General features: G+C 40.1%; 1 protein-coding gene across 4 annotated transcripts in view; it reads left to right on the top strand.

Moving 5' to 3' along the window:
• The first annotated feature begins 3,653 nt into the window (after positions 1-3,653).
• Positions 3,654-23,851, top strand: part of LOC145442605 (uncharacterized) — a 40,982-nt gene continuing 20,784 nt past the window's right edge. The window contains exons 1-6 of one of the 4 annotated variants that reach the window (XM_080320563.1): positions 3,654-3,962; positions 13,263-15,052; positions 16,879-17,088; positions 19,508-19,669; positions 21,688-21,731; positions 23,193-23,274. In XM_080320563.1, the coding sequence (XP_080176689.1) occupies positions 3,809-3,962; positions 13,263-15,052; positions 16,879-17,088; positions 19,508-19,669; positions 21,688-21,731; positions 23,193-23,274 (2,442 nt within the window). In that variant the 5' untranslated portion in view covers positions 3,654-3,808. Of the gene's footprint in view, positions 3,963-7,092; positions 7,606-9,372; positions 9,774-9,803; positions 9,981-13,262; positions 15,053-16,878; positions 17,089-19,507; positions 19,670-21,687; positions 21,732-23,192; positions 23,275-23,851 lie in introns of those variants that run through there. The other 3 variants (XM_080320564.1, XM_080320566.1, XM_080320565.1) reach the window with 3 other exon arrangements.

Raw genomic sequence — 23,851 nt, 5'->3', positions numbered from 1 at the left:
GTGCGGCCGATTTGCGAGAGGCAAGTTTTCAATTAGCGCGAAGAGTCTGTGATGATATCCCGCTGACATGGTCGTGAAATTAGGTCAGTCATTGCCGTGCGCGTGGCAATCGTCGCCAGCCTGACTTATCGTATCTCGAACAAGCCTGATTCCGCTGGCTTGAACAATCGCATCTGCAGTAGGCCCAGTTCAAACTATATCATCGCTTGTCTACGCAATCGCGTCTGCATTGGCGGCTTCTGTCTGGTGTGAACGATATCATCGTGTTGACGATTATACGCGTATGATAAGCTTGTCGACGAATCCGGACGTGCTGTTAATTAGCTACTCCGTTATCGGTCGTGGACTCGTGGACAATCAAATACGCGCGCTTATCAACGCGTCGGACAATTAAATACCGCGCTTATTAATGCATCCTACGTTATGTAGCCTTGGCGACGATTTGCGCAAGTCAAAATGTGCGAGTTTTTATGGAATATGTGCTATAATGACGCCGATTTCAGGTGGTTCAAACCTCACCTCTTTTATAACTCAAGCATTGACACACAGCTTTTGATGGTTATGTTCAAGTATTAGCAGAAATCAATTACGCATGTACAATTGTACACTAGTACAGTGTACACACGCGTCGCACATGTTTGCGGACATTCGATGCCATTCAGTTTGTAGATGACACTCTTTAATCAGAATCGCTAATCAGCATATACTTAACGGCATTTTATCCAAACCATCGGGAAGTAGGAGCCAAAGCATGGTAGGCCCGAGACGCGGTAGTTAGGCTAGCGATATCTTTCGTACTACGCCTATTGCAGATGCGATTGTGTAGGCCAGTGATGATATCGTGTGCACCAAGCCAATGCCGATGCGATTTTGTAAGCCAACGATGATACCGTGCGCACGGGGTCTATTGCAGATGCGATTATTGAAGCCAGCGGAATTACGCTTGTAGGTGACGCGATAAATCAGGCTAGCAACAATTGCCGAGCGCGGGGCAATGAATGACCTAATTTCGCAATTATCTCAGCGGGAGATCGTGTCCTGTTACATTGTGCATGTACGGACGGACGAATCTCGCTTATTGTCGACACGCCTTTCGTTAATTGGCCGCGCGTGACACTGATAATACGACTGGATTGCAACCGAGTATTAGCGTCAGAGCGCTCATTTGAAAAGGACGGGTTTTGCTTTTAAGGAGGGTCCCCCGAAACCCCACTGGCTACGCGCCTGGATGTACTCCAAAAATGCTTAGCGAACGTAAATCGGGCAATGCACCAATGCCGCCAAAATCACTGTTTTAATCTGCAAACAATTGCCGCGATGCGAGCTTCCCAACGCGATGCCCGAAACCGCAAGAGACAATTGCTGATTGGCTGCGCGATTTCGCGTTTGTAATCATCATTATTGTCTGTTTGAAATCTCATATTCGAGAGTTGTCGTGTGTCACTTGCGAACTTGCCAGCCCAGTGCGTTGTGCATTTCGTTACACACACGACGCATTGCGGGTTAATAACAAACTTCAAATTCTCAGTGACGTAAATTCCGATTTTTGTTCGATGCATTCCTCGGACGGACGGATGATCGTGCCGTTTCCAGATTCCACTTAATTACTCGACTGCATGCATGGTTTGATAATAATGAGTGCAGGGCCGGTATTAAAACGTAACGTAACGTAAAACGCGAACGGTTTAACGCTGCACGCACACCAGCGGCAATCAGTAAAGTGCGTTTTAGTGCGACGATGACGTCATCGACAGGGAACAATTATGACGTCACAAGACTTCGCCACCTCGTAAAAAAATAAAAGTCGGCGCCTATGATTGTGCCCCAACTTCTTCCAGTTCAGAGATGGAGCACTATATTATCGCCGAGAATTAATAGTTGTGATTAGAGTGAGATAACGAAACTAATTCTATAAATAGGTTAAGGTGCTCGTGATTGCGATGCACCAGTGTACAGTGTACGTACAGTCTGTACACGTACATGTACGTCGTACAGTGTACACTGTACACTGTACAATGTGTGTACTGTACATATGACCTGCAATCAAAAATGCATCAGGTTCCATTAAACAAGCATTTGCTTATTGCATCACGATCAGGACGACAAAATAAACGGCGCATCAAGCGCATTCTTCGACTAATTTCTTTTGAATGCCACTATCAATCTTACTCAAGTTTTTAAATACTGTTTCCAGTAAAAGGAACAGGCGGGATCTTAATTATCAGGACCAAACGAGAAATCTAGTCGCACAGAGATGTGTAGATTGTGTACCTTGCGTCCATAAGCTTAAGTCGCAGTACAGTACAGTGTGCTGACTGTGCTCGTACACAGTGCCAATCGATCCACCCAAGGGTTGTTCAATTTGTTCATACGAGAGCCTAGGACAATAGCGTGTCGTGCGATAAGTTGGAAGCTCAGGATTCAAAATAGAGAGTATAAGCCTGGTGTAAAATGACCGTACATTTCGAAACACCATCAACACCAAACAAAAGCAAGCGAATATATCATTGAAGTAATGCGGAAGTTTAGTATTCCTGAGGAACTTACTATCTTGAAGATAGCGAACATATATCATGCAGCTTATTGGTGAGACGCAAATGCGCCAGTCAGCGCAGGTACTGCCCAATCCATTGGCGGAATATTCACTCACTCGCGTGTCGCGTCCTGGTTGAGTCTTGTCGAACGAGGGATCAGAGATGTCCTAGATGTCTGCAGTTGCTAGTCACATCTACATGATATCAGCAGGCAAACGCCATTTCAATTGAATCATCGAATTGCATTACGTTATTCCATGTGATTATTCAGGCTACTTGTCGATTTCCTTTTGTCGGAAACTACGTTTACGAAATGTAACCTGGTTTATCACAAAATGAGTGCTATCACAAATGTGAAGAAAGCACCTGTATTGCGACTGATTTATGCGCCGACGCGTTATTGAAGAAGTAGAGATGATATATCAGGTGAAGCTGTGCGTGTGCACTGTGCAACCATAGTGTCCTATGTGGTGTCGATACAGACAAATCTCACGCGTCAGTGAAATTGTATCACGTCACAATTTCCATTTGGCTACAGGCAATTTGACGGTCATTTTTGACCGGCTTGCCGAGCATTAAATTTGGTAAAACGGGTATCAATCGAAAGCTGACTCTGCACTGATTACGACAATAAAAAATTTATTCCGCTCGTGGCCCTGGAACTCCCACAATCAGCCTCGAATTTTTCATTGTTATGGAGATTGGCATTGGGACGCAACAATGCTGTCTGGCTCTTTTTCTCTTGGACTACTCTCTCGTTTCGCCAGACACCATTGTTGCATCCCAATACCAATCTCCATAACGATGAAAAATTCGAGGCTGATTGTGGGAGTTCCAGGGCCACGAGCGGAATAAAATTGATATTTTCGTAATCAGTGCAGAGTCAGCTTTCGCTTGATACCCGTTTTACCAAATTTAACGCTCGGCAAGCCGGTCAAAAATGACCGTCAAATTGCCTGTAGCCAAATGGAAATTGTGACGTGATACAATTTCACTGAGGCGTGAGATTTGCTTGTGTCGGCACCATATAGGACACTATGGTGCAACTCTAAACGAAACGACGGGGGGGGGGGGGGGTCCCCTGGATCACGCATGTAATTGATCTAGCGCGAACTCGACTTGTTAAATACAAATATTGTGGATTTTATGTTGTCACAATACAATGCATATATTGCCAGTGGTAGGCCTGTATGCAATCTTGACCGGTTGCGGCCCATACAAATATACATAATGTGTAACGGGCGAGTTTAATTTCTGGAGACGTGATCTTATCAATGGCAACCATGGAGGACACAGAGTCGTTGATCAGGCGTCTGAAATTACCCGAGCATTATGTGGACGTCTTGCGATATAATGGATATAACGTCGTGGAAGACTTCGCGGATATGACGGCCAATGCGCTGAAAGATTTGGGGATATCCCTGCCTGGTATGTTTACAATTTAACTTCTGCTCGCGTCTTTACATTATGCGATTTCTCAGCGAGGTGTCATTCTAGTAAAACACAAACGCAATACTTCAACGTTTTCGGAGTAGGCCTATTCCATGAGTTTTACCTTTCTTGCACTATTCTTACTCAAGCGATTAGGATTTTGGCCTATTTCCGCATCTACGGGAACAGTGTTTGAAGAAGACTACCTTTTACTCTTCTTGTAAAGTAGAAAGTTGTTTTGGGATAAGTTTGCACCACTTTATGTGTGTAACCGTCATCACAACCGCAGGAAATATAACTCTCTCGGAAACAGCTGAATATGTTTTCGAGGATCGAACCAATTTATATAGTAGTCATTTTGCGTCAGTTGCGAAGATGCATTTTTCAATCTTGAAAGCAGCTAAAACCATTGGAATTGGGTTGCATTTAAAACTAAAATCAATTTAAAACAAGCATGTATAAAGCATGTTTCTTATTGTTTTTGTTTTTTCCCCCACGACGTCACGAATCTTTAATTACGACGTCACAGTGGATTGGCATTTACACTAGAATATGGGTAAATACGGCTTCCGACTTTTCCGACCACTGTCATAAACGGACCAAAAATATCTTTAACCAGGACTACATCGCTGTGCAGCATTTTTACGATCGGCTGTCATCATCATCAGAGCACCCATTCCGTACCAATGATCCATATCTATATGCTACAACTGTTGAACCGACGACGATTTCGAGGGTTCCAGCCACCCCACATGACTACTATTTAAACCACCTCTGGTAAAACATGGTATTGCCGCGTGATAAATATGTATAATATTGTGTTGATCAGCTCAAAGACATCAACGTCGAATAGCTTACTGCATCATGGAGGCAGCGTGATCAAGACTTACAACAAAATAAAACAAATTTGTTCTTGCCGCCTTCATCAGGTCGAAACATAATACAGAAGCAAAAGAAAATGTCTATTACCTTATGACGTACGCTTAGCACTGTCAACGTATTTCACATTCACATACATCGCATCGCACCGTATATGGTTCAATATGTCAAAGCTAAGCAACTGACTCCTGCTCCTACGCTATCAAGGCAACTCGTTCACGTGGAACAAACATAGTCCATTCGCACTCCACTAACATAACCAGATTAGCCATACACATTGGTCTACCCATGTTTTAGTAGGCCCAATGACAATTGACAATACCATTACCATTATTACACACCAACACAATGTGGGAGGAAATGGTGCTAAATTGTTATCTGCTAATGTCGTCAATTTTCAATTTTAGTGATGTGACGTGACTATTTTAAACTTTTACGATCCGCGGCGCCATTGCATTTTTCCTGAACCCCTGTGTTATATACGGTTTTTGGAATTACCGACAGGTCAGAGGTCATATTTAGAATTACCATGTCACTTGTCATGATTGTTCAAAGTCGTTCACATTTACATCTAACGTTTTATAAACGGACGCGGGGTCGCGCTACCCTTGAACAATCACTGTATTTCCGCACAAGCTCTAACTAAAAAGGTTATTCCCTTCGATTCAGTTAGTATTCCAATATCCGATTATATTCTAGCTATATATAACGCGGCTCTAATCCATATAAGCGTGTCCACTGTCCACTCAGCTTGGAGAAGTCAGAAAAGTCTTACGATGCTAAAAAGGGTAATCGGACAGCTTTGCACCATGTACCTTGGCAGTCTGGAATGACATCGATACACAGGAAAAGTTGAACTGTGCAACATTTGCGGAATTCATTAGTCAGCTGACAGCAATACAGACTTGTAAAACTTCGGGCATTTACTGTTATTGAATAGCAGCCTTTAGAACACTTGACTTGACGTATCGTATGCATCATTGAATGGCGAACGATTCATCACCGTGAAAGGGACGTGGTATAGATAGACTAAACGCTTAATTGTTTACGTCACAGTTCTCAAGTCGAAACAATATGCTTTACAAAACAGATTCAAAATTGTGAGTTGGAAAATCGTGTAAATAGCTGTCGGAGTTAGTGATCATGTTAATGTTTGTCTCCGGAAAACAATCTAAAAGTACAACATACACGCCGATAAGTTGACTCAAGGTGACTCATATTGCAGTAGTGTGCAGCTTCAAGAATGTATTGTCCATTTCTGCGATCGACGGGCGTTGACTCCATACCCGCGACGACGGATGCTAACGTCGCAAATATGCTTGTAAATTGCTGCTACCTGATATCACATCACAAACGCAGAAGAGGCGTTCTATCGAGCCAATTTATTTGCATGTCCTGCTCAAGTACACGATACGGTCATTGGTGACTGATGCTATTTTAGTAACTGCAGCGGTGTAAGAGACTAGTCGACTATACCAATAGCAAGTCTCAGCGTCCCGCCGTTACACACCATGTGTATAATTTTAAAATGAGAAGTTGATAGTAGTCATAAGCAACTTTGAACAGGAGCAAATTGTGATGCATAGGCCTACGCTTTATTGCCTTGCAAATTGTGTCGATCTCACCACTGGAATCCATACGAATAAAATTCTCAACTATATTGTAAAATGACCTATGACCAATAACCATTGATGTCGAAACACAACAAATTTCAGTTCAGTTTATTATTAACGATTTTATCATATCAATACGCCACAAGATTGCGATAGAGTGAAAAGATAGGAACGTGACGGAACGACTCGTTTTAGTCTTTGAAACAGACACCCACCTGGGCCTAGGCGATGTATAGAGGAGGTATACACATTACACATACACAGTGCATATGCACGCTGAATGGAAAGTAATTGAAGATAACATAAAATGGCAAGCGAGAAAAATAGGTGACATGTGACGAAAGGCGAGTTCGATATACGAGATCGTGGTCCAGTAATCTCGAGATCTGACTAGTATTAATTATAGCTTTACAGAATTCGAAATGCCAGAACAAGTGTCTTGGATTCAAAAAGTATAGTTGTAGCTTAAAAATCCTTCCCAGTAAGCAATTAGTGTCAGACTCTCAGTATAGGTTCTTACGTCGAAAACTCCTGTTTTATAGGTTCGTGATCCACCCCCCAATTACATGCAAGTAATACTGTTATCCATGTTGATTTGCTGCACAAAAGGGAAAGTTCGCGCACCACATTGTTGATAGGAATTCCGGAAAATTATAAATGTTGGTTGATATATGATATATGTGGGAACATATGCCATCGGAAAGCTGGATTCGCAATCACTTTTCGCACCGCATCCTTTGCTACTCTTTCAAACTATATGACCTACCTTTCGGTACCTAGGTGGAAGACATGGTAGCCTTTTCCATAGCCGCCGTGATTGTCCAATTTGCACGTTATATGACTTTTGTTCTCACCGTGAGGCAGCAGTGTCTTTATTTCCTCTGTTTAACAGGAAGTGATGGCAATATATTGTCTTATGACGACACTCGTTGCATGGCCAGCATTGCGTAAAGTCGCATGGCCGCTATTGCAACTTCGCGAAAATGTAGGCCTATCTAATAGACGAGCTGAGTTCGGCTGCTGGACTGTTGTTACTCATGCCGAGTGATCATTCGAGGCTTGTGATCATTTGTAAGACAGAAGCTGTTGTTAGTAAATCTGATTTCTGCCTGGTATGTCTAAAAAAATAAAGCAATTTGGAATGAAAGGTATGATATGCTACGTCGTACGATCGCGATTCACATCAGATTATGTAGTATGGGAATATTTGTGTACAATTCGTTCTTTTGTGTATGCGTTATATATAAGCCTGTGTCTGATTCATATATGCATTAAAATTCAAGTAAAAATACCGTGTCGTTTTACATTTTGGTTCCGATAAGATGTCGTCCTACCTATTTATCGCTATAGGCCCACTGACAGATTGCAATGTTTGATTGATATAACGACAAGAGCCACACGGGATTGTTTTACGCGGGAAACGGCATTGTGCGTAACATCGATGACATATATAGTATTTTCCGGGTTAACAGTATTGAGATGTATCGATTCAGTTGTACTAGATATTACGGTTTTATATTCCACTAAAGCTGTAAAGTAGAAGTACAAATGATCGAAAATGCTAGCCTACTTGAGCAATTACGAAAAGTAGAGGTATTTAGTCACTGACCTGGCCAGTGGCCACCTCTGTAAATATAACCATGTATCAGGTCCCATATAGGGCCAGCTTATCCTGATGAAAATTTAGAATGACATATGTATAAAATGATGGAACCGCAACCGCTGATATGTAGCCGCTAATTCGTCATGTGCCATGTCCTCCGATTTGTTCGAGCGATTATTTTCGTGTCGCGGCCAACCTTAGCCGCGATCTTTTTCGAGGATTATTATCGTCAGCTTGACATAATATCGCTTTGCTGTAACGTATATTAGACAAAACATTTTTTGTCATTTGTATCGATGATATAAAGATGTGGTGATGATGATGATTTAATAGTACAATTTAGTCAGACAATGAATCATATATTTAGTAGGCCTAGGTCATGAATGAACCGGCATACGAGCACGAGCATGAATGTCTCGTATAAGAATCGATGATATGATGGAACTAGAAATTGCCTAATTAATGTATCAAATCCATTATATATTTATGCATTCTCAATGTAAGCAACATATACACTATAGTTCGACGTCGTTTACTCGCGTAGGCCTATTCCAAATAATGCATGATAAGCGCGACTGGCTGGAGTAATGCGAGGTCAGTTATGATCCTTGCGAAATACACGTGACATTTGTGCATTTAAGACGGAATACATGTAGTTGCTGCCTGATACACAGGGAACTGCATCACCGCTACCAGACATTGTCTCAGACATCCATTTTGGTCGGCTCGCACCAACGCGCATGTTCTTTTCGTGTACGGGGTAGGGCTGGGCACAATGATTCGAGTACTCGAACCTGAATCGAGTATTAACTTTAATGATTCGAGTCGAGTAGCGAAATAGGATTTTTAGAGTACTGAAATTATGCGCTCATCGCAACTGAAAGTTAATTTACTAACGAGAAATATAGTTATATTACTATTTTCCACTGTGGAAGCCTTGTAACCTTGATTAGCCGTGTCGCAGGATATACGATTACGAGACATAGTACAAAGCTACAAACGTTACTGGAAATAACAGATTTCTGAAGTCATGATAATCATCCCACGAGATTGTCAAGAAGTGCAATGAAATTGGTATGGTCGAAAAAATAACAAAGTCTCTTTAATGTGACGGATAACAAGCATTATGTTATTTGTGGTAGCATAAAAGCTACATATTTGAACATTGTCATAGTACATTCTGTTGTGACGTCATAATCAGTGATACTCGAATACTCGACTCGAAGCGTAATACGTGATTCAGAATCGAATCACTAAGGTACTCGATTTTGCCCAGCCTTAGTACGGGGCCGTCGGTACTAGGTAGATATGAATTCAACAACTTACGCATGGGTCAAGCAGTTTATATAAAATGGAAAACTATAACCACTGGCTACTCACCTTTTACATCCATTTCCTCATTTGTACAGTACGTGCCCCTTTTCAGTGCGTCGTAGGCTATTTGTAGGACTAAAGGTAGAACGTAGAAGTGTGGCCCGCCTCTTCAAATAATCGCAGATACGTGGAAATATGTAGCCTATGCAGCATTTGCATAGCGCTTCAAAATGCTTAAATTCACCAAGCAAGCAAACGGCGGTCAGTCTCCCTTCGTTAGATTGAGATGACGCGCCGCAACTATGTTTCTGGTCATGAAACACCCTATCGCGAGGATATCCAGGAAATCAATTCTTCGAATTGCACGTGCAGCGCGCAATATTTGATAATAATATAGAGGTAGACGGTGACTGATGTTATGTTGTGGGATGATTATTGTGATCTTAGTGCGGTATATGGCATGACGCATTCGGGTCTTCTTCTATAAACTGCTATTGTGCGTACGGTTTGCAGTTTCTGAGTTGGCTGTAGAGTGCCATTGTTTCAATAACGTACTGTTCAGAGGGACACAGATCAAGTGCAACAGGCTACCTACATTCACAAAAGGTGTGGCGTATATTTATCAATGTTCGGACAATTATGTTCCGTTTTGAAATGCGATGCGCGAGGCTACTTGTATTCAAAAGATTAGTAGGTTTAGAGCAGGAATACATCGAGTTCTAGATATTCCTGGCCTCGTAGTATTACATGTGTGATTCGTTATAGGAAGTCCTGTGAGAATACGTTACTTCAGGTGTTCGTGAAATATATAGGCCTGTGGGAATTGGGAAGTATAGCGAATCTCTGTCTACGTTGTAGTATATTAACGGCCTTCTTGTAGGAAAACACGATGTAAAATGTTGGCGATTTTAACGTTTAGTTTGGGAGAGGTAAATTGGCTTTGTCTCTACAGTCGCGAAAACTTTTTCGCGCCGCTAAATATAGCAAGTATTGCAACAGCAGAGTCGGTCGGTCTCTTTGACGGGCATTAATCATGAGAGAAACGTGATAAAAATATCAAATATCGCGCATCGCCGTAACGAACTACGTTTATCGACGGACCTGCGTTAGATCTCTGGCAAATGCAGCGAATCGCTACAGAATTGACAATTACTTCATTGAGCGTTAGATACTGCGGAGCCTACCATACTTAAGTATTGTAGGCCCCGGATACTTGTTAAAATTGGGGTAATTGGTGATGAATAACTTCGTTGTTCGAAGCAGGATTTATTTATTGAAGATGATTCCGCTATACCTTTGTTTGAGTTGGTCGAAGTCGTCACTGATGTTACACTAGTTGAATAATAATACGTATCACTGTAAAATTAAACTCGTGTATTAGCGGAAAGAGTGTCTTCCAAAGTTCTTTGAAACTACTTCAGGTAGTATTGTAGAATGAGGGATTGGAAAAGAATGTTCCAGGAAGGAAACTTTGATATGTAGTTTAGAGAAGCTTTTTGCCTATGACTGGTGAAAACCATCCTATTTCGTAAGCCGGTGACCAATGGATAATGGCAAAATGTGTTACAGCAAGGTCCGTTATGGAACAATCTTCACTCACTGACTGTAAGCTACTGCCTTGTGGTTTTGAAGACTTCAATTATAAAATATTGCTATTGCAAACATATCAAAAACAACTTTTATTTGACAAAATTAGAACTGATTAATATGTTTGAATTAAATGTTGGTGTTAATTGATAGTGGAAGTGCTCTGAAAACTAACCTACTTAAGTAGTCCAAATACATCGATCTGAATAAATGAATGAAGAAATGAGCACCATACTGTGTTTATAGAAACCCGTTGACAAATTTTTATCCGAGTAACTGTGGAAAAAGCCCAAGCGTTTAAAGTTGATTTAGTTGACGATAAACTTATTTCACCAGGATTTTATCAAGATAAATATATGTTGTAACTTTTTGTATATGATAGCCTATTTATGACTGAGAAGATTATCCCTGGCAAAATTTTGTCAGTAATATAATCAATTGGACACATGTCAATTAGTAGGCCTATGTCATAAATGTGTAAAGCTGATATGGGTACAGAAATTCTGAAAAAAACTGTTACAGCCTTGAGATGCTGAATAGACAAAAATTAGATGATTGATAGTTGCTTCAGTCCAGTTCAGTTGTACATATTTGTTAAGGCTTTTCATGAATGAAGAGCGATAGAGAAAAACGTTATACAGCATTTTTTGTACTGACATGAAAAATATTTACTGATTGTGCTCATTCTTTTATTACCAGTCATTTCCATCACTTCAAATTGTGTCTCCATATGAAATTATAACTACATTCATCATATTATGTTGGCTATCTGTTATAGGAATGGATATTCTAACAGCACAGAATTATGGTTTGACGTGTAAATCATTCATTAACGTAATTGCAGTAGTGAGACAATCGCAAGACGTCATACAGTGCTATTGATCATCATTTAATCATGTAATATCTTATACGTTTTACAATTAAACAATCAAATACAATTTAACCATTCACATGACCCGTTATGGCATGTCTTTGTTAGCTAGAACCAGAGTACTTCAACTACCGAGTTCTTGAATATTCACTGTACGTACAATGTGTTAATACTACACACTATGGTTGTTTTAGCTTATAGGATAACTGGTATATGATGTAAAGTTATTTTGCTGTACAGTGCACAATTGCACATGACACCGATTGATGAGATCATTTTGACCGTAACGGTATTGAAATATCGCACATATTATCAGAGATGGTCAGCAACAAATACTTTTTGCAACTTCTACTTTTTGGAGTAATCAAGTAGATTTTGCCTAGCTGTACTACTTACTGCACTGGTTATATTTTTCAACTACTCCCACTTCTACTTTTTAAGCTTTTTAAGCAAACTACTAACGACACTTTCGATGTTGAGAGTAGAAAGTTGTTTTGGGCAGATACAGCAGCACTTTTACGACTGAAATTGTCATAAGAACCGATTGAAATAGCCTCTATCCGACGGTGACTGACTATATTTTCAAAAATCGCACCTATTTGCAGTTCATTTTGCAGGGTTGTAAGCTTCTAACCAAGTCACAAGGTTCCGAGTCAATCTCACTTTTATAGTTTTGACTTGAGTCAAGTCGAGTCATTTTCAATTCCCCACCGAGTCAAATCTGAGTCCAAGTTAGCTAATTGAGGGTCGAGTCCGAGTCATAGTGTTTTGACTCGAGTCCGAGTCCAAGTCATTATGTTCATTGTTCAGTTTTCAGTTCAATCCGGTTCAACCAACTTTTTCGACACTGCTCGAGTGATATAGAATGGCTCACATTCATAATATAGTAATTTTCCCCAGTCTTAACAGTTTCTGGCCCTATTTTCAAAGCATCAGGGCTGATAGATGAAATAGCCTACCAACAATGTGGTGGCTCTACTATTCTTCGAAGTTACAATGAAACGGCTGTCTTAGCCATCCTAGTCTCAAGTGATATGACTTGGTTCTAGTCATTGAGTCGAGTCATTTTACGCATTTGAAAAATTCACTCGAGTCAAGTTGAAAAAATCACGACTCGATTCAAGTCATGTCTTGAGTCATTACATCTTGTATTTTCGAATGTAGGCACCCCCTATTATCTGCTAAATTTGTATGATCTCCCAACCGCCTCTTCTAGCTGAAACTACATACTTATGCACTTTTCTGGCCTTCATTTTCTACTTCTACTTGCTGTAGTCTTGACATGAATTGGAAATCACTCCTTCTACTTTTAATTGAGTCAAAATTTACGGCATTGCTTCTTTCTGATTCTACTTTAGCAGCTATGCTGACAACTTTGACCAACTCTGAATATTATCAATCTCTAATCTCTGCGTACATAACTTTTTTAGGGCATCGCCGAAGAATCATGAACAACATAAAGCAGATAATCACAAAAGAACCTAAATCGAGCGAAGTACCATCTGAAGGAACAAATTATCAGGACGACAGCCACACAGAAGAAGGGATTTATCAGTTTCCGAACAGTTACAGTGCGTCAAACCTACCTGGGATGTCAGAAATAGAACATGACGACCGCGATGATTTTAGCGACGCGGGTCTCAGTCGCGCTGGTAGCATGTTCGGTACTGTCAATTATAATAGGCCCGCTGGTTCTTCCGATACGACTGATCAGTACGATTCACTCGATCGAAACAGGAAACTTAGTCTCGCCCCACAAAGTGCAGAGATAAATCACTCCGTTGACCAGTCTCAAAGTGGCGAGGATTTGATTTACGACAGCCCTCCGATACTACGGTATTACGGTCGGAATAATACTGAAACAGAGGACGCTTACCAGTGTCCAGGGCATTTCGGAGAGAGATCACAGTCCACAGTCGAAACATGGAATCGTTCCGAAGACTCTGGCGTAAAACTTCAATATGAAACTAGCGAATCATTACCGTTACCACCCACTCGCGATATGTTCGCCCGTGGAAATTTCGAAAATGACAGATTCAATCGAGCTACAGATCTATCTGACACTGGTAAAGGCATAAACTCTATGATTGATATAAGCCAAATTGGCACGGTTGGACAAGGACAATGTAACAATCTTTTGAGTACAAATCCACCCAAACCAGTTCCTCGTAAACGTAGCAGTACGCCTACAGATCCGTCGAAATATAACACGCAGACACACACGAGTCAAACGGATGAAAGTAAACAGAAATCTTTGTTGTCACTGAATGAAAATGTCAAAACACACAACTATGAGAACGTGGACCATACCGTACTCGCGGACCCGCAACGTAGCTTGACTGACGATTGCGATTCTAATTTTCTAGACAATGACATCGCCGAGTCCGTGTATGAAATATTCACGCAAAAACTGAAGCTCCACTCTGATTCTATGCAACAAAATCCAGGTGTTTCTCAAACTCAGCTTGAAACCGACTCGGTTCAAAGCTCACAGCAACCTTTTACGAACGAAACTGCGTATGACGATGAATCCGAAGTTTACAAAAGGCTACAGGCACCTCAACCTGTAGACGATGATCAGCAGCGAAGTGCGTTTAAAGATTTCGACGATGAATACAACCTTCTCGATAGGTCATCGATTAGCACCCCTTTGTCGATGTCGATGTACCCACAACCAAGCCCAGAATCTAATTATGATTATCCGCCCCGGCAGTGTACCCATGAAGAAAACCAGGTATCAAATTATGATTACCCTCCTCCGCAGCATGCCCAAAAAGATCCTGAATTGAATTATGATTTCCCCCCTCCTCCGCAGCATGCCCAAAAAGATCCTGAATTGAATTATGATTTCCCCCCTCCTCCACAGTGCACCCTAGAAGATCCTGAATTGAATTACGATTATCCACCACAGCAGTATCCCCAACAAAGCACCGAATTGAACTATGATTTCCCCCAGCCTATCCCCGATCAAACAGATAAACCACCACCTACACCGTCTGATGAGCTATACCACGAAGCATCGTTCGTAGAGGATGAGTATGACAACTCTGATAACTTGAATGTCAATGGACTTGCGATGCAGCAAAATAAACAGACGCCTGCAGACGTTCAGGAAGATGACACTTACGAAGAGACTAATTTTCCGATATCTTTCGCAAGCCATAGCCATTCCAACCCGACTCCTCCAGCGAGGTCAAGAAATCGAATCTTTAGCGAACAGGTAAGTTCGCTCGATCATATTTGCATGACTCTCTACTCTCAAGCATCGGGGGTTCTATTTTAGCGCGGACTCCTAAATTTTTGGGTGGTTGCGTTGCGTGGATCTGTAAAATTTATTGCAGGTTACTTACACAAAATCATGTCAATGTCATTGATGTCAAAAAGGCTTTGAGCTACCTGGTGACTAAAATAGGTCGTCAAATTCTCCCATGAAGCCTCAGTCATTACTTGGCAGACAAAGAGAGAGAGAGAGAGAGAAATTTAAGTCTTCATCGCAAAAAAAAAACACCTTCACACATGTAATCCAAACACAGGAAAGATTGACCAGTCACAGGAAGGGAAGTGTGGTTCAAAAAAGAATTGTGAAATCAAATGTGCATAATCAGACTGATTGTATAATTAGAGCGAAATGCCTCTAACGGTAATCTAATTGTAATCCAATTTGTGAAAAGCTTCACCGCTCTCATTTCAATTCTAATCTAATTCCTTGTTTTCCTCAGAACTAAGGCGATTTTTTTTACCTAAAAATCAAAATTTTAACATTTTTTGACCTTAAAAAAATTCATTTTGATAAAATGTTGCACTCATGTATCTAAATAAGGTGTTTTCGTACACAGTGTTAGAATTGTACTACTTATCTTCACGCCTAGTTGGAGCTGTCTGCCTGAAAAAACTTTTTTGACTGAAAAACTGACCAAATTTTACAGGAAAAAAGTTCGATTCAACGAAATCTGGACCTATTCGAGTAGCTACATCACGCATTATGGTAGAAATAACTGAAATTTGTTGTAGTACAACAAAAGATACTTTGCTAACGCTACAATTTTGACAAAATTATGACTCATTTTGACATGTGAAAACAATCACCTTACTCATGCTACACCTGAGACCTATATAATGAAAACAAGCCCATCTTGGTGAGATTTGATATTCTCATTATTATGAGAAAGAGCTCTGGTTTGATATGAACTGAAATTCGTTTTTGTTGTATTTCTTTCTATTTCGGAATTGAATTTAATGTCCAAGCTTTTGCGAAATCAGAAATTCTAATTCTGATCAAAGTTGAAAGAAAACTGTCCAACACATTTCCTAGTTCTCCAGATCTGCGCATAATGTAAAGGTAGTAATTGCGAGATTGAATACGAGTCAGCCCTCAAGTATACCGGACCACGACCTGACGTCTCAATATTGCTTTCTGTCACATACAACCTCATTTTGTCGCTTGTCCTTTAGTATTATCTTCTTTCGCTTTTCATTCAGTGTTCGTGCCTCCTTTTTTTTACATCGTCCAGGCCAGGTGGGTGTCTGATTTCAAAGACTACTCCAAGTTGTTTCTACACCTTCCTATCTTATTATTGTATCGCAGTCTTGTGGTGCATTGAAATGATGAAATTGTTGATGATAAATTGATTAATTGATTGGTGAACCTGCTCCAAAGTGATCTGAGACGAGATAGCGTAATGGTGAAGCGTCCGGCTTCTTGATCGGTAGGTCGTGGGTTCGATCCCCGGCCGGGTCAGACCAAAGACCTGATTAGTAACACTGGTATCCATGACTTCCCTGCTTGGCGCTCATGCATTACTGGGATAGCATGGAGGGGTGGTGCATGACTTAGAAAGCCGTAAAGGCTATATCTGCGCTTCCTTGTCCAGCGGCATATGCACATCATGCGCTCATGGTATGCATACGCACAGATCGTGTGTATGTGTATCATGAGTCGGTGTATATGCCGCAAAAACATCAAGGACAATAATAAAATACGTCCTTTCCTTTCCTGGCGATCATTGATTCTACTGAAGCTCACAAATCTCTGCGTTTACACCCCAGGCGTCATCGTCCAAACCGGCGGAGCGTCCCAGCACTGAGACAGAGTCGCAAAGACGGGTGTCAAGGTCGCGCGCAGGAGGTATCAGCTTTTACGGTGGCTTCACGAAAGATCGCGTCGAAGGCATGCCCAATTTCCAAAAGATGAGGCGATTGTTACGCAGCGGACGAGAGAAGAAGCAAGACCGGCCGGTATCCGTGTGCATGCAGTCGGTGAGTCGAAAATCAATGTCGCTGCTGGGTTTTCGTTGAAATAAACACGAAACCGTACGCCCGGGCATTGATTTCGAATGTGTGTTGTATGTCGGGTTTAGGGCTGGACAAAATCGAGTACCTGAGTGGTTCAATTCTGAGTCTTTTAGTATTCTAGTGTTATTTTAGCATTACCTAGTATCACGACGAAGGGTTGTAATCAAGTCACAAGTCAATCTCAATTTTATCGTTTTGACTCGAGTCAAGTCGAGTCATTTTCAATTCACCACCAATTCAAGTCCAAGTCAGTGTGAAGAGGGTCCGAGCCATAGTATTATGACTCGAGTCCGAGTCCAAGTCATTGCGTTCAATATTCAGTTTTGAGTTCAATCTGGTGCAACCCACTTTTTTCAAATTTTGCTCGAGTGATGTAGATGGTCCGCATTCATAATATCGTAATTTTGCTCAGTCCCAACAGTTTCTGGCCATATTTTCCAAGTATGAGGACTGATAGACGAAATACCAACAATCTGGTGACTTTACTATACTTCGAAATTACAATGAAATGTCGGTCTTGGCCGTCCTAGTTTTCAGTCATGCACAAAGACTCGAGTCCATGTCGAGTCGATACAAAAATTGACTCGAGTCAAGTCTTGTCACCAAAAAATCGTGATTCGAGTCATTACAACCCTGCATTTCAGTAATGCCACTAGTTCATGCCAGTCGTTGAATCAAATATACCTTTACAGGTTTCTGTTCCCAACTAAGTCTGCATTTCCAAAGCTGTCTGTATCAACTGGTGGTTTTTGTTGTTTTTCGAGGTGTATCAAATATTACGAGTGAAGTAGTTCAGTCCCACTCGTTCCGCGATTCATAATGTTTCACCGCTAATTTAAAGCGCAGAAGCATTGAAGCCCGTGAAAACACATGGACAAGGGCAGTACAAGTACATAGCCACTATACTCTTCACGCCACTTTCTAGATAATGTATTCAGGTGCATGTATAAATCAAATTGGCGACGTGTGAATGTTACAGTGTTGATCTCATGATTTGTGTGTTGATGCAAGATCAAAATCGTATTGTCCTGCAGTGTTGATTTGTAAGTGTGATGTTTTTTTTTCAAATTATTCTACTACTTGGCTGAAATACTGTCTAGCAAGTGTTGTAATTGTGATGACAAAATACCCGACTATCCATCGTCCTATGAGCGCCAACTACCTACAATATCTCAACGCCTCATGTTAACTCGTTTTATGCTGAAATTTTAAGTGCCCACTACAATGTTTTATTGTACTTACCACAATTCTAGTTTTTCTTTCAGTACTACATTCATTGCAGGATAACTTATCAACTCAAAGACTTTTTGTGTGCCCCTTATCGAGAGTTAACGACACATTAAGAAGCATATACAAAGAGATTCAAACTAAAACCAAACCAATCTAGTTATATATGTATTAGTTACAGATTCTACTGAAATCTCCTGAAATTTTGTACATTCACAGATGAGATTAATTCCAAACAAAATGAACTTTTTTTATGGACATCAAGGTCAAAAGTTATTTCATTTTGAAAAGTCTCGATTTTCTGTTCTTTTCTGATCTCTGGAGTTCAGGTTTTGTCAATGTAACTTGTATGTAACTAAATGTTGAAGTACAGTCGGCTCATCTATGCATGCACAAAAATTCAGGAGATTTTAAACCGTGCCAGTAGTAACATGGAAAGTATCAGTTTGGAATGGCCCACACACAAGCTTTAATTGAAAAAAATAACTTTAATAGTGATCCATACCAACCGCTATAATTCTGAAACTTCACTTGACATATTTCGTTGACCGCAAACAAACTATGGCTCGCAGACCAGAGGTCGTCAAAGTAGTCAGTGTTACTACTCAGTAGAAGTAGGAGTAGCAATTTCCAATATATATCTAAACTACCAGTGAAAGTACAGAATGAATGGCCTCACATAAGTAATTTCTAAAAGCAGCTTTGATCTGAGGGCTACACATTTCCAGCATGTACTGAAAGCAGGTAATCGGTGATGGCTGCTCACAACATTACAGGATGTTGTAAGACTAACGGCACTCCAGATAAATACAAACTTTGAAAACATATTCAACCACAGTGATACAGGGGCTATCTCATGCGGTTCTCATGATAATTTCACTCATAAAAGTGATGTAAACATTTCCCAAACATTACTTTTTGCCTTCCAAACCCAAAGTGTAAAAAGATGAGTAATTTTGCCTACAAACTGCAGAGCAGAAGTGGAAGGAATCCAAAACTATAACTATTTGAGTGAAAAAGATTAACTTTGTTACTGACCACTTGTGTTTGCCTGAAGCACATGTAATTTTGACGCAATACTAGATAGAAAATGGATTCCTACACATTTATCTTATATGTGCAGATTTCAAAATTTCAAATTATATGACTTATATAGGATACCGTGATTCCCGGTGCCGAGGAAAGGACTCGCACTCATTCTTCAACACTGAACCGGCAACAGTACAACATTCCGAAAAAGCACGAGAGAGATCCAGACGCCTACAAGCAACTGATGAATCTACCGGATCAGCAAGCAATAATTCCCGTGTCTCCACTGGTACGGATGTGTTGATGTTTCGTTGAATTTACGAAATGTGGTCAAAGTAGGCAGCGTTACTAGGAGGGCTTGGCCAAATCCAGTAACTTAGTGATTCTATTCTCTATTGAGTATTAGGCTTGGAGTCGCGTATCACTCAATATGATGTCAGAACAGTATGGAAAATATGGAAAGTTTTGGATTTATTAAATAAAAAATAAATGCAAATTTTGTCAAATTTTTCTGTTTATACCATGCAGTTTTTAGGTTGTCTGGGGAAACGATACACACCAAATTTGGCTCAATTCTAACCAGTCGAAGCGAAGTTATTGTAGTAGAAAAATTTGAATATAATTTACCGTGGATATCTGGCTAATGCTTATACTGGCCACCGTAAACATTATTTTACTCAAATTCAAATTTTTCAAATGCCATAACTTCGCTTCCACTGGTTGGAATTGAGCCGAATTTGGTGTGCATCGTTTTCCTAGACCACCTTACAATTTCATGGGGTAGACAGAAAAATCATTTTTTTATATACGGTAAATCCAAAACTTTCTTCTCTTATAGCAATGCGGATCCAGGTTGGAATTGAACCAAATTTGGTGTGAAGCATTTTTTAGCCAACCTAACAATTTGATCAAGTAGCCAGTGATATTTGAAAAAAAAATTACCTTTGAAGAGCCCTAATGTACACTGAATGAAAAGTAATAGAAGATAACATAGAAAGACGTAACGTCAAAATGAGATAGCATTTGACGTAAGGCGAGGTCAATACATCAGATCGTGGTCCAGTAATCTCAAGCTCTGACTAGTATTTATTCAACAGAGCCTGCTTGTATTTCGATTTGAATAGTGAGGAAATGCATAGTATGCATCAATGGCATGTTATGGTGTTCCCCATCATGATAAAAGCATTAGGAAGCGTTTAGGAAATGTGAAAGCTCAACAAGTTTTTGATATATTTGTTGAGATAAGTTTTATATATCTATAAGTTGATATATTTCCGTTTAAAGAGAGTAATGCATGCCGGGTGCAGGCTTTAGTATCTCAAGGATATTTCCTCAGATATGTTTGACAATTGAGCTATTTCAATCTTCTATAGCAGGAGTTTTCCACAGCCAGGTTCGAGTCAACTTTCAGGCCTGTGAGATATAAAACACAGAATTTCAAATTCATATACAAATTAGGAACACTTTCAGGCGTGCCATAATTTTTGTTGTACTTTCGACCTATCCTACATAACAATGCTACAGATGTTGTACCATACTGTTTAAAAGTAGCCTATAACTCGTCGAATACTAATAGGCTAAGATGTGAAAGTTATAGGTAGACTTGTTACGCACAATTAGGGACATTTGAGAGTATAATAGAATCTAGCTCATAGCTACTCAACTGGCAGACCTGTGTAATGTTCAATTTGGACCTTACACACTTTAGAACCAAGGTTTTAGGAGCCACCAAGAAATAAATAAATTCCAAATTCTCCAGCTAGCTTTGTCCAACTGAACAATAAGTACATTTCGCTTTTTGCTTTTCTAATACCGCTTTACCGGATTTTATATATAGGTATACTGTATTACATTCGTATGACTGTAAGCATTTTTCAGCACAGTTATAAAACTCACCGAAGTAAATTTTAAACTTTCGTATCTGGACCTTTGCTAAACACAGATGAGTATCCTTGTTCTTGTTAATCGAGTTGGTGGTTTTTGCTTTGCAGAATTTTCAACAGAACCACGCACAACAGTTGTAATATCAAAATGCAGCTTCAAATTTCCCGTTAAATTAGAGTCTCAACTCTTTGTTTTGAGTTGCATGCTTTTCTCGTAGTTGTAATCTGGGTTGATTTCGATTTCAAAAAGTTGCTTTGAAATTTTTCTGCCCCGCAAGGTGAAAAGGTTGCGAAAGGCTGTTCTGTAGCGTAACGCCATGGCTTCCCAGTATGAATCAATTTCTGAACGCTATCTGGTAACATCATGAATGCCGTCTACATTGAATGACTCCTGTAGTCACGGCCGGGTGTATTGTGTTTTCAGAAAAAAGTACGCACCAAATCTGGTTGGCTCTGGAAACAGCCAATGTGAGTATCTATTTGCGTATTTTATGGTACTTTTTATTCTTTTTACTTTGAATTCATTTCCAAATCTATTTGTTGAATACGTTTCCACCTTGTATCGGCTGGTTCCTAGCTACCTGTCCACATAAGCAATATCGCAATGTTGAGCCCTACAAGCCAATTGACATCGAAAAAGTTATTTTTATGTTATGCTGCATGTAATGTTACATGATTTTGGCATTCCAAACAACATAATTCTGTAATCTATGAGATATCATTTTGGGAAATGTGACATTTAAGCATCAACTTTATAATTTCATCTGTCGCAAATCGATTTGCCTGTTACATGATCAGCATACAGCACTGTAGACCTGCCTCAATATTATCCCAGATGTTTTTCGTGTAAAATCACTACGACAATCGCTTGGGATACAGTCACAGATGTAGGCTATCATGATTCTATCATGATTTCGAATGTAATATATATCTGGTAGGAAATAAGTCCTGCACCACTGAATGGCATGAACTTGTACCAACTCAGCAGGGCTGAAAGGTGATTGCAAGAACAAGTCACTTATAAACGACCGTCAAACAAGGAAGTCAAAGGTGATCCCATAACACAGAGCTATTAGTCACGGTCATCAGTCACAAAGTATTGACCGCAACAAACGCTGCAGTTACGACATGCCATTAGCTACAAATTTTTTTACTCGATTTATTATACGCAGTTGTGGTTTGTACAGTGGATCATCTAGAATATTTTTTCGTGAACGCGTGTGTGGACTTATTTTTGGTCTAGGTCACTAGACCATGCAGTGAGTTGGCTATGTCATCACACTAATTTGAGCTAACAATGCCGGCTTGGAAGAATTTTGCCAATCATGACAATGATTTGATCTTATTGAAAGTATATTTCAGTTGTACACAATATTTAATGTGAATGCCATTTGGCATTGAGATTTAAAGCTAAATTATTTGAATTCTGATGCCCGTGGCATCGTATTTGGTGATGCGATTGTTGATATACGATGTTATTTTTAATTTTGCACTAGGTGCTGACGATTACCCTTGAAAATATTCGGGTGTATTTCAATATGAATATATTATTCGATTTTATAGCTGAATAATAATTTATACGCTGAATGTGTATGCTGTCATATCTGTTGAAACTCAATAATGGGGTTCAGCATTTGTATATTAAATCCTGTATATAACATCCACATTTCCAAACCTCAAGGATGTAGAAGGGCTGCGTGCAGCTACAATCTTTACTGCACGTTTTGAGTCATGTCTGGTAGGGTCGTTAAAAACGATGCATAACAATTTTTGTTCACTTCCAACCGGTAACGGCATAGTTATTGCGTCATTTTTTGGCCAACCTAACAATTTAATCAGTGAACAACCCCAAAGTCTGGCTTTTGTCAAGACTTCTATTTCACGATTTGAGAAGAGATTTGAGAATTCCAATGCATTTTCTCGTTGCAGAAGTGAAAGCAAGGTACCTCCGAGAAAACGGTGGGCGATTTTCGACGGCGTAGAACTCGTATACTACGTTAGTGACACGAAGGTAAAGGATCTTCAGAAATAATGATTGACTCACAAATTGGAAAACGGTTGTTGGCGCCATGAATTTCGTTGAGCAATTGCCATTAACACACAGATATCTTTCGTCTTAACTGAGTTTACGCTTTGGACGACTACGATGTATACAGTTCCCGTACTTCCATTATTTGCTTGGATTTTGTTTTGCGTAATCGGTTATATAAATTGCAACAACTTCATAAAAATAACATCAATGAAACTATTATATATAATATAGATTTAAATGATATGGATTGGATATTGTTGTAACTGAAGCCTGTGTCGTGCAGGAGCAATATATAGCTGGCGATTTGCAGTCTTAGGTTGGTGATTCCTTAACTCACGAGTTCAATCGAACAGATGTATTGCTGAAGATAAGTACGTCAGTATCGTAGATGAATCTCGGGGGCCGACTTGAGAGAAACGTGGGTTTCTATACCCGAAAATGTGTAACAATGCATGTAATTGTAAAGCTTGAGCCAATTAAAACAGTTGGTAAAGTTCTAATGATAGTAAAAAGGCAGAACTCTAGCTAGAACTTATGTTTGGCGTAACAATGATGA

This window comes from Botryllus schlosseri, chromosome 7 (assembly GCF_051294905.1).
Source record: "Botryllus schlosseri isolate E-star chromosome 7, Bs_hap1, whole genome shotgun sequence".
Taxonomy (NCBI): domain Eukaryota; kingdom Metazoa; phylum Chordata; class Ascidiacea; order Stolidobranchia; family Styelidae; genus Botryllus; species Botryllus schlosseri.
This window is presented reverse-complemented; position numbering and strand designations above follow the sequence as displayed.